General features: G+C 48.2%; 1 protein-coding gene across 9 annotated transcripts in view; it reads left to right on the top strand.

Moving 5' to 3' along the window:
• Positions 1-12,311, top strand: part of UPF2 (UPF2 regulator of nonsense mediated mRNA decay) — a 1,571,752-nt gene that overhangs the window by 1,118,574 nt on the left and 440,867 nt on the right. For all 9 annotated transcript variants that reach the window (XM_085652863.1, XM_085652867.1, XM_085652865.1 and 6 more), the window contains one exon: positions 1,977-2,075. In XM_085652863.1, the coding sequence (XP_085508989.1) occupies positions 1,977-2,075 (99 nt within the window). The remainder of the gene's footprint in view (positions 1-1,976; positions 2,076-12,311) is intronic.

Genomic DNA, 12,311 nt, shown 5'->3' with positions numbered 1-12,311 from the left:
TCTAGGACCCACTCAGCTCATTGGTGGGAGTTAGGATTCTATCAAATGAGGTTAATGTGCCACTAAAGTGACACTGGTTCAAGACAAGTTATATTCAAATACTTCTATATTCAAAATACCATGGAACTCCCACCTCGATGACATGAAATTATTCAAACTAATCTATGGAAGAGATTAGCATTAGGGACTGTACTTACAGGTAAGTAGCTTTTTTCATACTGTAAACTAGCGGTAGTAGACTAATAACCATTGCAGCACGCAAAATGAGTCAGTATGCGTTATGTAAAAGCACAGTGGGATTCAAGAAAATTGCTCTAAAGGGTAGTTTTTAACTAAAAGCATTGTAGTACTTGATAAGGTTAGCAATCCTGCTTCACACATTATGCAGTTAGTAATCTACATATGCTGAGTAAATTCTGCACAGTTTTGTACATGAAATGTGCTTATTAAATTTGCTCCAAATTGATTTTAAGGCCAAATGTCCGGTTGGATCTCATGCATGAGTTAAATACATAGAAAAAGGAAAGCCTCTCTCCAATTTATAGAAGGGGCAGGATTTTTCAGCACAGTTTTAAGCAGGCAGACAAACACTGGCCTTGAAACAAGGCCCGAAATTCTTTTACTCCTTTGATGTGTTCACCCTTATGAATGCAGAGTGCAAGGGTGGCTCATCCATTTGACTGTTTGGCTGTGAGATATCCCCTGACATTGTGAGGGTCTGATCCGACCTGAAAGAGATGTTGCCTCCAGGTTCTGACCCCTGGAGTGGCAGGGAACAAAATAGAGCATCTGTGTCTGGCTGCAGGTTCAAGCTCAGCCCAGAACATTGCCACAGCTTATGTTTATTTAGAGATTTCAGATTCAGAATTGGAGATTTTCCATGGTCCAAGACCAAGGTCAGGTCCAATTTGATCGACAGTGTAGGGCCTGCAATATAGCCATTTGAATCAAACCACATGATTATCGTCAATCACACCATTAGTTTGAATTGCAATGCTTCGAGCAGCGGCAATTGGATCTGAGCGGAGGAGCTTGATATGGGATATGGGTGAGTGGCACAAGGGAAAAGCTGAACTTGATGTGTCGCAAGGTAAGTGTGTGTTTGTGCACATGTGTGTGTTTCGCTGTGTGTATGTAATGTGCCACCCGCTTTAAAATAATATGGGCATCCACAGCATGAACTCATTCCAGCGGTGCAGAATCTGTCCATGTGTGGTAGTAGTACTTGCGTGTTCTTGAGGAAAATTACCCTGATGTTTAGAAACAAAGCTCATGTTTTTCTAAAAATGAAGTTTTGGCATTTCTAGGGACATCTAGTGTGCATTTATTTTCATGTAAATACACTTTAGTTTTGGGTAATTTTGGTTATTTTCCGAATTATTTGGCAGCAGAATAATTGCATTGCCAAATTGTTCATGTTGATATTTCAGTAATGATCAGTACAACTGTCCGAGACCCTAGCCAGGAACATTAGTTTAACCTGCTAGCTGTCCAAGCCTGTAAGGTCAGTGCAACTTGAGCTATAACATGGCTAGTGATAAGCCATATGAAATTGCATTTTCTGAACTGAGGGATATTAGATGAAATAACCCACGCAGAATCCAGAAAGGAAGTCAAGCTCGTGCTAGCTTTGGTTGCCTGGTTCAAGTATTTACAGCCCACCATGTCAAAACATTATCAACCACCATTTATAGTGTGTTTCAGACCTTACAATTAATGTGTACCAACAAACTATTCAATTCGCTATGAAAACCTCCTAAACATACCTCCTCTCCCCCACCCCCCCACCTCACCCTTCTGAGGTGATTCCATTAGCAATATTGAGAATTAGCCTTGCCTTTTCAAAAAATGTAAACCCGCTTCTGTTTTATTAACTGCAAAGCAACATCTGGCTTTGCAGCACTTTAATTTCACTATGTCTACTACAATCACAAAAATACAGATAAAGTTTACGTTTTCTCTCTTCTTTTTTATAGGAGGTGATGATTAAAGGGGGAGGGATTAAACACGTTCCCTGTGCTGAGGATGAAGATTTTGTTCAAGCTTTGGACAAAATGATGTTGGAGAACCTTCAGGTGTGTGACTTGATCACAGATGTTTTGTGTGTCCTCTGCCTAACTAGATTCTACCTATAAATTGCTGTTTCATCTACTTGTGGTACATCTGTTCATATAGAAGCATAATTTACTTTTGAAAAACTGTTTGATGGTTCAGAACAGAGAAAAACTTCTCAAACATTACTTTCAGAAGCATGTGTCTTTCAAACAGCCAAAGAAGATGTTTATTCGTGGAGTCTAACTTAAAGTACTGTGTGCTGTTATTCTTTGGACTGTCAATTGCAATTATTGATTTTACTCAACTATGTACATATATGGAATTTCTGTATTGCTTACCTAGCCAAAATACAGTGGAATGCTGTACATGGTCAAAGACCAGCTTTAAGTCAACCGGAAGTAGGAGAGGAAGCTAGATTGTGGATGGTTAATGCATTGGTGCATAAATTAAAAAGGCCTGCTGTCTTGCTTTCTCTTTTTAACGTTTTTCAGTCTACAGTCTTATGATGTCTTAGCTGCGGTTTGCCGAGAGCCACCAGAGATACTGAGCTTGTCTGCCTGGTAAGTGGGGATGCTAGTTACAATGATGGCCTTCTAAATTATGCAGCTGGTTTTGAAGATTGTGCAGGCTGGCAGTTGAGGGCAATGGAAATCTATCAGGATAGGGGTTATGTGATCATATTTCTTAAGAATCTGGAAGAGATGTTCCTCGGGGTGTAGAATACCTCTAATGCTAATGTGGAGTCTAGGAGGCATCAGATGCAAAAGAACTAGGACTTAAATGGCAGTTCTAAAGTCGCTTTCTGGGAGAAATGGTTTGGCTTTCTTTGCAAGAGAGACATGGCACCCAGCTCTCTTTGAACCTTTGGCAGTGTGTTGCGAATAAAATTGGTGTCCCAAGTAAAGTCAATTGACTTGACACTCAGTGATAGTTGGGGTTCGAAGTAGTCGAGGCTCATGTCATTGACACAGGTTTGTATTCTGTCTTGTTTGTTGTTGGCAAATAATAGAAATTCTATCTTGGTTGGGTTAAGCCTCTGGTAAGCACTACGCATCCAGGTCTAGATGATGTGTAAGCTATGTGTGAGGCCTTGGATGTCTGAAGCTGAGAAGACTTTAGAGTAGAATTGTGTATCATTGTCATGTTGATGAATTTTAATGCTGTTATCTTTGAGTAGAACACCTAGTGGTTCCATTTGAAGGTTGAAGATGGCAAGGGTCTGTATAGAACGCTGGAAAACTCCACAGGTGAAGGAATTATTTGCGACCTGAAGGTTCCCATGTAAACAAAATGGTGTAATTTGTAAATTTAGGAGGAGAACTAGCGAAGGTCATTTCCGGTGAACTGCATTCAAGACTCTAGGATGCACATGAGGGTCTGATGGAGATTTAAAAAAAGTAATCCAGAGATTGTATTTCTCCTATTGACTTCTATTGAGGCAGAGGCAATTTCAGGCGGGAGTCAACCAAAATATAGCTATTTTTAATTGAAAGTCTCCCGCTTAAATCCGGTCTGTTGGCTTGTATGTACTTGTTCAACCCCCTACACTTTTACCTAGCACTATTGTGTAGATATCTTAGACTAACATCAAGAAATGGTCTGCCAGACAGTCTTAAAAAACATATTTCAGACATCTGCCTTATCCACACGTGAGACTCTGCTTGAAGGGGAGGTACTGCTTTGCAGTCTGTGCAGTGCTTGTATCTACAGCATCTCATTCTACGAATGGAAACTTTTACTTAAGCTACAAACACCTGGTCATAGCATTAGTGCTTTAGACTCTCATGCAACCTCCCTCCTCCCTGGAAGCGTGGCTCTATTTGCATATCTCTTCTTTACTAATTCACTTTCCACAATGCACTTATGAACCGCATTGAATTTACTTGCCACTCCATAACACACTCAACCTCTGTGAAAAACCATTTAACATTAACTTTGTGCTCAGGCACATTGCCAACTGAGCGTGGTATCTGATAGAGACTACTAACCGCTGATTCCTTAACGCAGAATTATCCCCAGGCGTGAGACTGGACCGGAAAACTTTCTTACCCAGCGTCTCTGCGCGCCGGGTGGCAGTGCCTCATGATTCCGCACTGACGTCTTACGCAGGCGTGACGTCAGCGAGATCACATAAGCCCCACACCGGCGCGCTGACGTCCATTTTCTTCTTTTCCACGTGCAATGTGGATCTGGGCCTGTTTTCAGGCCTTCTTTTTACGCTTTGCGTTTTCTTGAGAACAGTGCGAATGCCTTCGGGCTTCAAGACGTGCTCGTCTTGTGCGCGCCAGATGTTGACAATGGACCCTCACCCTCATCTGTTTGTGGTATTTCGGGGAGCACCACGACTCCACGGACTGCGAGGCTTGTCAGCAGATGAAGCCGAAGTCCCGGCGGGAGCGCCGGATGAAACTCCTCTTGGTCAGCATCGTCGCCGCGTCAGTCCCCCGCGGAAGGCTTCAATAATCTCCGCTTCCGTCTCCGACATCGTCCCTCTCCAAGGCCGCAAGCGCGTCGCTCACCTGTTGGTAAGTGTCGCAGTTTTTCCCCGAGGCCCGGTCCCCGGCCTGTGAGGGGCACAAGTTCTCTGCGGGTTGTGCGGCCCCGCGTGTCACCACCCTACCCGCCGTTCTCCAGAGCAAGGGCGACCAGAGCCCGGATGGAGGCCTATACGGCGGCCTTGCAGGCCTCTTTGGCTCTTCCTTCTTCTCCTCTTCTTCCTGGGACGTCTGCGGATCCCTTGCCATGTGCGGTGACTTCTGCGGCGTCACAGGCGGTTCCGGCGGTAACAGATTCGGCTCCAGGTTCTGGAGATGTGGTGCCGTAGGGGTGCGGCCCTCCGGGGTTCCCTCCTTCGAACCACAGTGCCTCTGCCTCGCCGCAAACCCCCGCGGGGGTCCCTGTGGTGTCGCGGGAGGTTGCGGGAGCTCGAGGCTCGTCCTCGAGTCCCCCTCGGCCCTCTGGGCAGGCGGCGGCCTTTTCCGAGGGGATGCCGCTCAGGTGCCGGCGGCTGCTGGCCCTGGCAGTGCCGCAGGGGCCGGCTAGGGGCCGGGGCGTTTCCCCGGGCCCCCCTCGTCCCTCCACGCAGACGGTGCTGTTCCTTGGCTGCCCCGGCTCTGACCCCGCCCCGTTCTCTTGCGGCGCGCGGCGTACCAGAGGTCGTTTCGACGTCCCCTTTGGCGCCGGTTGACATTGAACTGACGCCTGTGGCGGACTCTACGGGTCGTTGATTCGTCTTCGGACGCCCCCTCTTCTCCAGAGGTTTGGCAACTGTTCGTTTCCTCTTCTCCTGAGACGGGACGCCGCGTCGTGGCTTTTTCCCCGGCATCTTCCAAGGACGGCTCTTCGCCGTCTCCGCGCCCGCAGTCTTCACCGGAGGCGCCTCAGGTTCCTCACTCGTCGGTCCACCTTCCCCCATTCCGAGCTGGGCCTTTCCTTCCTCCGGTTGGGCTGGGGGACGGCTGGCTTAGCTTACAGCCGTCGCCCATGGAGGAATTGCTTTCCCCACCGCGTTGCCCTACTGAGGCTGTCTACACGGCTGCGGGGATTTTGCGCATGGGCGACCCGGCTGCCCATTTTACCATGGATCATTTGCTGAAGGTTCTCCATCAGGGCTCTGGTGGACGGGAGCTGCTTCTTCCCTTCGAGGCTTCGTTCCATAATTCTCTCTTGGGGGCCTGGGGGCGTCCTGCCATGGGGGACCCTGGACCCCAGCCACTTCTGCACCGCCACTGTCCTGCTCCGCATGATCCTGTCTGTCTTTCCTTCCACCCTTCTACCAGGGGCCCTCTTTTGCAGACCGCCATTCCCTCCTTGCCATCAGTGTTGTCTCCCCCGACACGGGAGGCCCGGTGGTTAGATTCCTGGGGGCGCAACATCTTTGCCTCCTCCAGTGCTGCCTTGCGGGCACTTAACACCCTTTGTATATTGGCCAGAGCCACTTCTTGCTTATGGGTTTCGGCAGAGTCCCTTCTGTCTTCCGCTTCTTAGGAGGGTGCCTGCGCTGACCTGCGGCGCCATGTGTTGGATGGCCGGTAGCTGGCGGCGTTTATTCTTCGCTCGGCTCTGGATGTTTCGGAGGTGCTTGGTGGCACCATGGCTTCTTCAGTGGCCCTTCTTCGCCATGCTTGGCTGTGGGATAGTGTTTTCCCTGAAAACATTAGAGAACGGCTGGTTGACCTTCCCTTTGATGGCACTCCTTTGTTCCACGCCCCTGCGGATTCAGAGGTTCCTTGTGGGGCTTCGTCCTCCTCCTCCTCCTCCTTCTCCCCCCCCCACCCCACCTGCCCCTCCCCCCCAGTGACCTGGCTGTCGCTCTGTGTTCTAGGAGGTGTTCTCCCGTTGTTTCCTGGAGCCTTGTAACGAGTAGCCCCGGTTGTGTGTTCTGTATGGTTGGTGTGCCTTTAGGGTCCTTTCGATGGCCCTTTGGTGCTGTTGGCTGCTAGTCCGGCCCTTTTTTGACTTGTGGTTTTGGCTGTTGGTCAGCCCGGTAGGCCCTGAGATTAGGCCTTCTGTGTCTTCTTTATTGGCTAACTGGTAAGCCGTCTGCGGTTTTCTCTGCAGGTCTTTCTGTTTGTCCTCTGCTGTGGACATTTTTTCCTAAGAGGTGTTCCCATGTTTCTTGGGACGTAGCCTACCCTATGTGGGGGACTTGTAGCTATTACATAGCTCTGATATATGCTGGGGAGGTGTGGTCACCCTTTTCGGGCTCCTTGCTCTCCGTGGCGTCATGGTATGTCACAGGTGCGATCTTCTTGCCGATTGTCTTGGCGCAGCTTGCGCTAGGTCCGTCCTTCTCCTTGTCGCTATGTCGCTAGGCCGGTCTGGCCTGCTGTCTGCAGCATCGTGTTGTTGCGGTTCCACACTTCTGTCCTGTGTTCAGCTTGGTCTTCTGTCTGGTGCTCCAGAGTGTTTGGCTTTCCTTGGCTTCTGTGTTATTGTGGCCGGCTTGGGTCTGTCCTCCGTCTCTCTCTTTCCTTTCTGCCGGGTTCCCCCCCTTCTTTCGTTGGTCAGTGTGTGTGTTTCTGGACTGGCCCCTCCCTTGGGGTGTGTCCTGACCCTTCCTGGCCTCTGCCTTCTGCCTTGTCCTGGGTGTGCTGTTCCGTGGTGTTGCCTGCTGCTGGCAGCGCATGCCCGTGCAGGCCTGCTTGTTCTACTCCACCGTTGTGGTCTTTGATGTATTCCCTTGTGCCCCTGCCTCTGGTTCCGCTGGGGCTTTGTGCAACGGTGCCTTTCTTCTTCCGCCTGTGCTGTTGGCGGTGGAGCCGTTACGGCCTTGTCCACTGCTTGCGGCCGAGGTGTATTCAGCTCTTTTCTATCTCTGTGTTTGTGTTTCTTACGGTGGGCCCTGCCTCTGGTTCTAACTCTTCTCCCTGGGTTCGAGGTGGCCCTTGTGTTCCTTGAGGCTTTTAGGGCGCTGCCTGCCCCTGCGGGGTGTTGGGCGTTCTCCCTTGATTGGGCTTAGGATATCCTGGCCTTTTCCTTCTTGTCCTTGTGACATGTCCCCTGCTGGGGCCCTGGGTCTCTCCTGGTGGGGAGGCTCTCTCGCAGGCCCTCCTCCCTTCTGGGTATGGCTAGGGTATCTATTCAACGGTAAGGAATCTGCGGCTAGTAGTCTCTATCAGATTTACAAGTTACTTACCTCCGGTAAAGATGTATCTGGTAGAGACGATTGTAGCCTCAGATTACTTCACGACCCACCCTTCGTCCCCATTCTGCGAGGACCCTCAGCTTGGTTTTCTGCACTCGCCTCCCTCTGGGTGGCTTGTCTTCTGTGGTTGTCCTTTTCGTTTTCTTCTGGCCGTGTTTCCCTCCAGCTGGTTTCTCTCCAGTGTAGGGGCCTGCCCTTGCTCTTTTCAATTTCTGGTCCCCTTGCAGTCTTCTACGTTTCGGGTTCTTTTGCCTGTCCTTGGCCTCCTGCTCCTTTCTGGGGCTATGGCCTTCCTTAACTGTGTAGTCTGGGGGTGGATTGCTGTTGCTCTTCTGTTCCGGGCTTGTGGCCCTTCGCTGTGTGGTCTGTGGCTGCAGACTCTCTTTCCCTTACAGCGCTTTCACATGCTTGTGCCTCCAGGCTGGCTATCGCCTTGGCTTGCACGGTAGTTCCACGGAGTGGTGCTTTACCCTTTCCCTGCTGTGGCTTTACTGCTGTGGCCTTCTGGTACTTTGGTGCTAACTGGTGCTATCGCCTTGGCTTGCACAGTTGTTCCTCAGAGGTGCTCTGCTCTTTCCTTGCTTTGGCTTACTGTTGTAGCCTCCTGGTGCCTTGGTGCCAACTGGTGCTGTTCCTCACCTTTTGTGTCTCTTTTTGTTTCTCTGGTCTCCTCAGTTTTGTTGTGATGGCTCCGCGTTGTGGCGCGTAAAAGTTCTCCAAAGCAAACTGATGTCAGCGCGCCGGGGTGGCGCTTATGTGACCTCGCTAACGTTACGCCCACTGAAGACGTCAGGGCGGAGTCGTGAGGCACCGGCCTCGGCGCGCAGAGATGCTGGGCGAGAAAGTTTTCCGGGTCCAGTCTCACGCCTGGAGATAATTCTACGCTAAGGAATCTGCGGCTAGAATTGTCTCTACCAGATACATCGGTACCGAAGGTAAGTAACTTGTACGTCACAGTGCATCCAATGACTCAAAAGATTTATTTGAAAGAAAACAACTTGCAAATGTCCAAGCCCCAAGCTAATTGGCAGGAATATGCTCAGCATGTAAATCTATAGCGCTGCAAGTTGCGAACAAATGGTAACAAGTTAAGTAACATGTTTGAGGCATGTGTGGCTGTAGATACACTTGCTGTGTGTAGGAAAGTACCTTTTTTGACATGGTTGCCCCCACTTTTTGCCTGGTGTCTGATGCAACCTTGACTGAAAGTGTGCTGGGTTTCTGCTAACTGGGTCCCCAGCACCTGTGTTCTTTCCCTAAACTGTAGTATGCTCCAAATAAGTGCCTAGTAATTTATACCCCTAGTACCTAAGGCATTGTGACTAAAGAGGGTCCGATAAGGGCTTTAGCGTGAATAGTGCAACCCTAAAGGACCCCTCCCCAAGATCAAACTGACACTGAAGCTTACGTGTCTTGGTGCAAAGAAAAATGAAGAGTTGGAATGGCACACATCTCTGCGTGCCATGCCTGCAATTCACTACATGTGGTCAGTCACCCCTACAGCATTCCTTACAGCAAGGTGCACCATACCCCATGTGTTGGCTTATCTGCTTGAGTGGATGTGTCCCTTTAATATCAAAGTCAGTTCTTTTTGCTATCACAAGTGCACAGGGAAGGTATAACAAGTACATGGGCTGGACCCTCTTGATTACTAGTTCCCCAGCTACAGGATGGCTTCACTGTTCTCCCAGATGTTTGGCACCTAACATCTTGCATTAATCCACATTTATTAATTAATGTACCCAGAGGGCACCTTGGAGGTGTCCTCTGAAAACCTACCGACTTCTAGTGTATTGACTGACAGGTCTGAACAAGCTAGCCACCACAGTAGAGTTTCTGGCCCCCTGAGGTGAGAGCCTGCGCTGAGTAAGGGTTATGCCCACTTACCACAGAAAGTGGTCTTATAGAAGGTGTAGACACCCTAAGGTAGTCCGTGCACCTAAGAACTTAGATTTGAGGGATCAAGTAAAGGACGAAGAAGAGCCACTGCCTGAGTAGAACAGCAGAAGAGCTGTGGTCTTTTTGTCGCAAAACCCTGACTGCAGCTCCCCAGCCCGATCGATACCGCAGATGACCAGGAAGAGGTACTCGTTTTCTGGAAGGTCAGATCTGTCTCTCCACCGACTGAAGATACCATGACCAACCAGATCTATTTAGCACCAATCCCGGGTGACCCTGCGCCAAACAGCAACTGTGTGATTCCCACTGCACCATGACCGAGCAGCCGCTGAGGGACGGCAGCATCACTGAGACCCACTTTGTGAGTGCCACAACTGTCCTGATTGTTCCCCTGCCAGCTGTTTGCCCCTAGCTGCAAGGATCACCTTTGCACATCCAGCCCAGCCGCTGACCTGCCCACTCTGCACCTGAGCTGCCTGGCCCGGGTACTGAAGAACCGGCTGTGCCCCTTTGCCACTCAAGCCCCTGTTTGGTAACCCTCGTAGTTGTCTTCAAGTCCCCCTGTGCAGCCTATTTTCAGGTTGCTCCATTCTCCATAGCGTACACAGCTACTAACCGCACCAGCACCCTGCTCCTGGCTAAATCCGGGTAGTTCCTAGAAACCTGCTGAAGATGAACCCCAGAAACAGACTGTATTTACCGTTATGCATATATGACTTTTCTTGCTATAGGACTGCATTGTGCGTAATGGTGCCCAACTTTGAAAAGTTTATTTACCTGTAAAATAATTGATAACAAAAACAGTGCTTGCTTTTAAACGAAGTTCATGATTTTACAACATACATAAAACGTGTTATTTTTCTAATTTGGTCTAGGGTTTATTCTTTGATTGTGTGTCTCATTTATTGCCAACAAATGCTTTGTCACTACCTTCTGACAAGCCTAACTGCTCGCCCACACTACCACAAAAGAGAGTGTTATTATTATCTTTACCCTCTGTAAGCCAATTGTGGATCCCCTGGACAGTGTACTTCATTTCATTGCACTATATAGAGAGCCAGCTTCTACATTGGTGTATCAGCGGTTGGGTCTACAACAACATTGCATTTTCTGATAGCACTTGGTCAGTAATTGACTACACAAGTAAAATCAAAAATTTGCTTTAGTTCAATTGCATTTTTTTTAATTGGTTGATTTTTCTAACTGTTAAAATTAACTGTTGGGCCCTTGGTTAGGTCCTGGAGTTTAAAGTGTTTTAGAATTTAAAAACTTATTGTAGTTAGGACCAGAAGTTTGTTAGAATGTTGTTTGATTTTATTTACCTCCAAAAAGATCCCAGTAGAATAATGAGTACCTAAGAGGAAGTGGTTCAGGAGCTCGACCTAACCCTCTTTCTGCAGCTTAAATACTCCTGATTATCTAGACTAGTGTCGGACCATTTGGCTGTTACTCTTATGAGCATCAACATAAGAACACCTAACAAAATTTGGAGATTCAACGATTAGTCTATCAACAATGCTTCATCTAGAGCCACAATCAAAATCCGATTAAGGACTATCTGAAGGAAATTATGGTTTCGGAGACAACCCCAACCACTCATTGGGATGCCCTCAAAGCCACTGTTGGGAGTTCCTTAATCAAATTACAAACTAAACTAAGTAAAGCCCGTAATAGAGACCTTGAAATTTTAGGTGAAATTACATTTCTAGAAGCTACGCACATCTCCTGCCCAGATGCCCATACCCTCTCCACTCTCACCAACAAAAAATAAGAATACAATAGAATCTTGAGCGAAAGGGCTGGGATCAATAAATATAAATCCCTAAAACGATGCGAAGCAAACAAAGCAGGCATAATTCTGCCCTCATACCTGAAACACAACCAGAATCACAGGGTTATTAACTCTCTCAAAGATAAACTAAATGTTCCCCATACCAATCCCGAAGAAATCCTAGAGATCCTAAGAGACTTTTACTTATTCTTAACAAGGAAGGTGGAGGACTGTAAGGCCTACCTAAATGAAGCAGCACCACCGTCTGTCTCTGATCAAGAGAAGCTGATGCTTGGTTTGCCAATAACGATAGAGGATGTGGCAGTGGAGGTAGAATCCCTTAAACCTAATTAGGCCCTGAGCCCCAATGGCTTCACAGCTAAGTTTTATAAAACAGTCACTTCTGTCCTTAACCTCACACAACTGACCCTATTTCGCCACTTCTCAGACTCGGGCACCATCACAGGCACAGCCAGCGAGGCCACTTAAGAGGTTATTCCAAGAGGGTAAGGATCCATCGCTGGTGAAAAATTACTGGTCTATCTCATGAATGAACCTAGATACGAAAATCTATGCCAAAATCCTCTGTAAAAGGCTTTAACTATTGTTACCATCCCTAATCAATCACTCACAGGTGGGTTTCATGAGAAATAGACTGTCCAATGACAATACACACCTCCTATTATGAAATCTGTTTATTGGCATTTCGTTAATATAGACATAGCATAAGTCATAAATGGAACATCTCACAGGCAATGAGTCAGTTGCTCGGAGGAGTCCCCGCCAATTGTGAATACGGCGAACCACAGGATCAAACGCCACCCCCATGGGCGAAGCAAGATAAACTGATAGGTCTCAGGACCACCGCCCACATTTAAACAGATCCATAGGACAACAAAAAGAAAAAGGCAAAACAACAGAAGCCCAGCATAACAGCAG

Source organism: Triturus cristatus, chromosome 4_1 (genome assembly GCF_964204655.1).
Source record: "Triturus cristatus chromosome 4_1, aTriCri1.1, whole genome shotgun sequence".
Lineage (NCBI taxonomy): Eukaryota > Metazoa > Chordata > Amphibia > Caudata > Salamandridae > Triturus > Triturus cristatus.
Note: the sequence above shows the minus strand (reverse complement) of the source record. Positions and strands in the feature narration are given on the sequence as shown.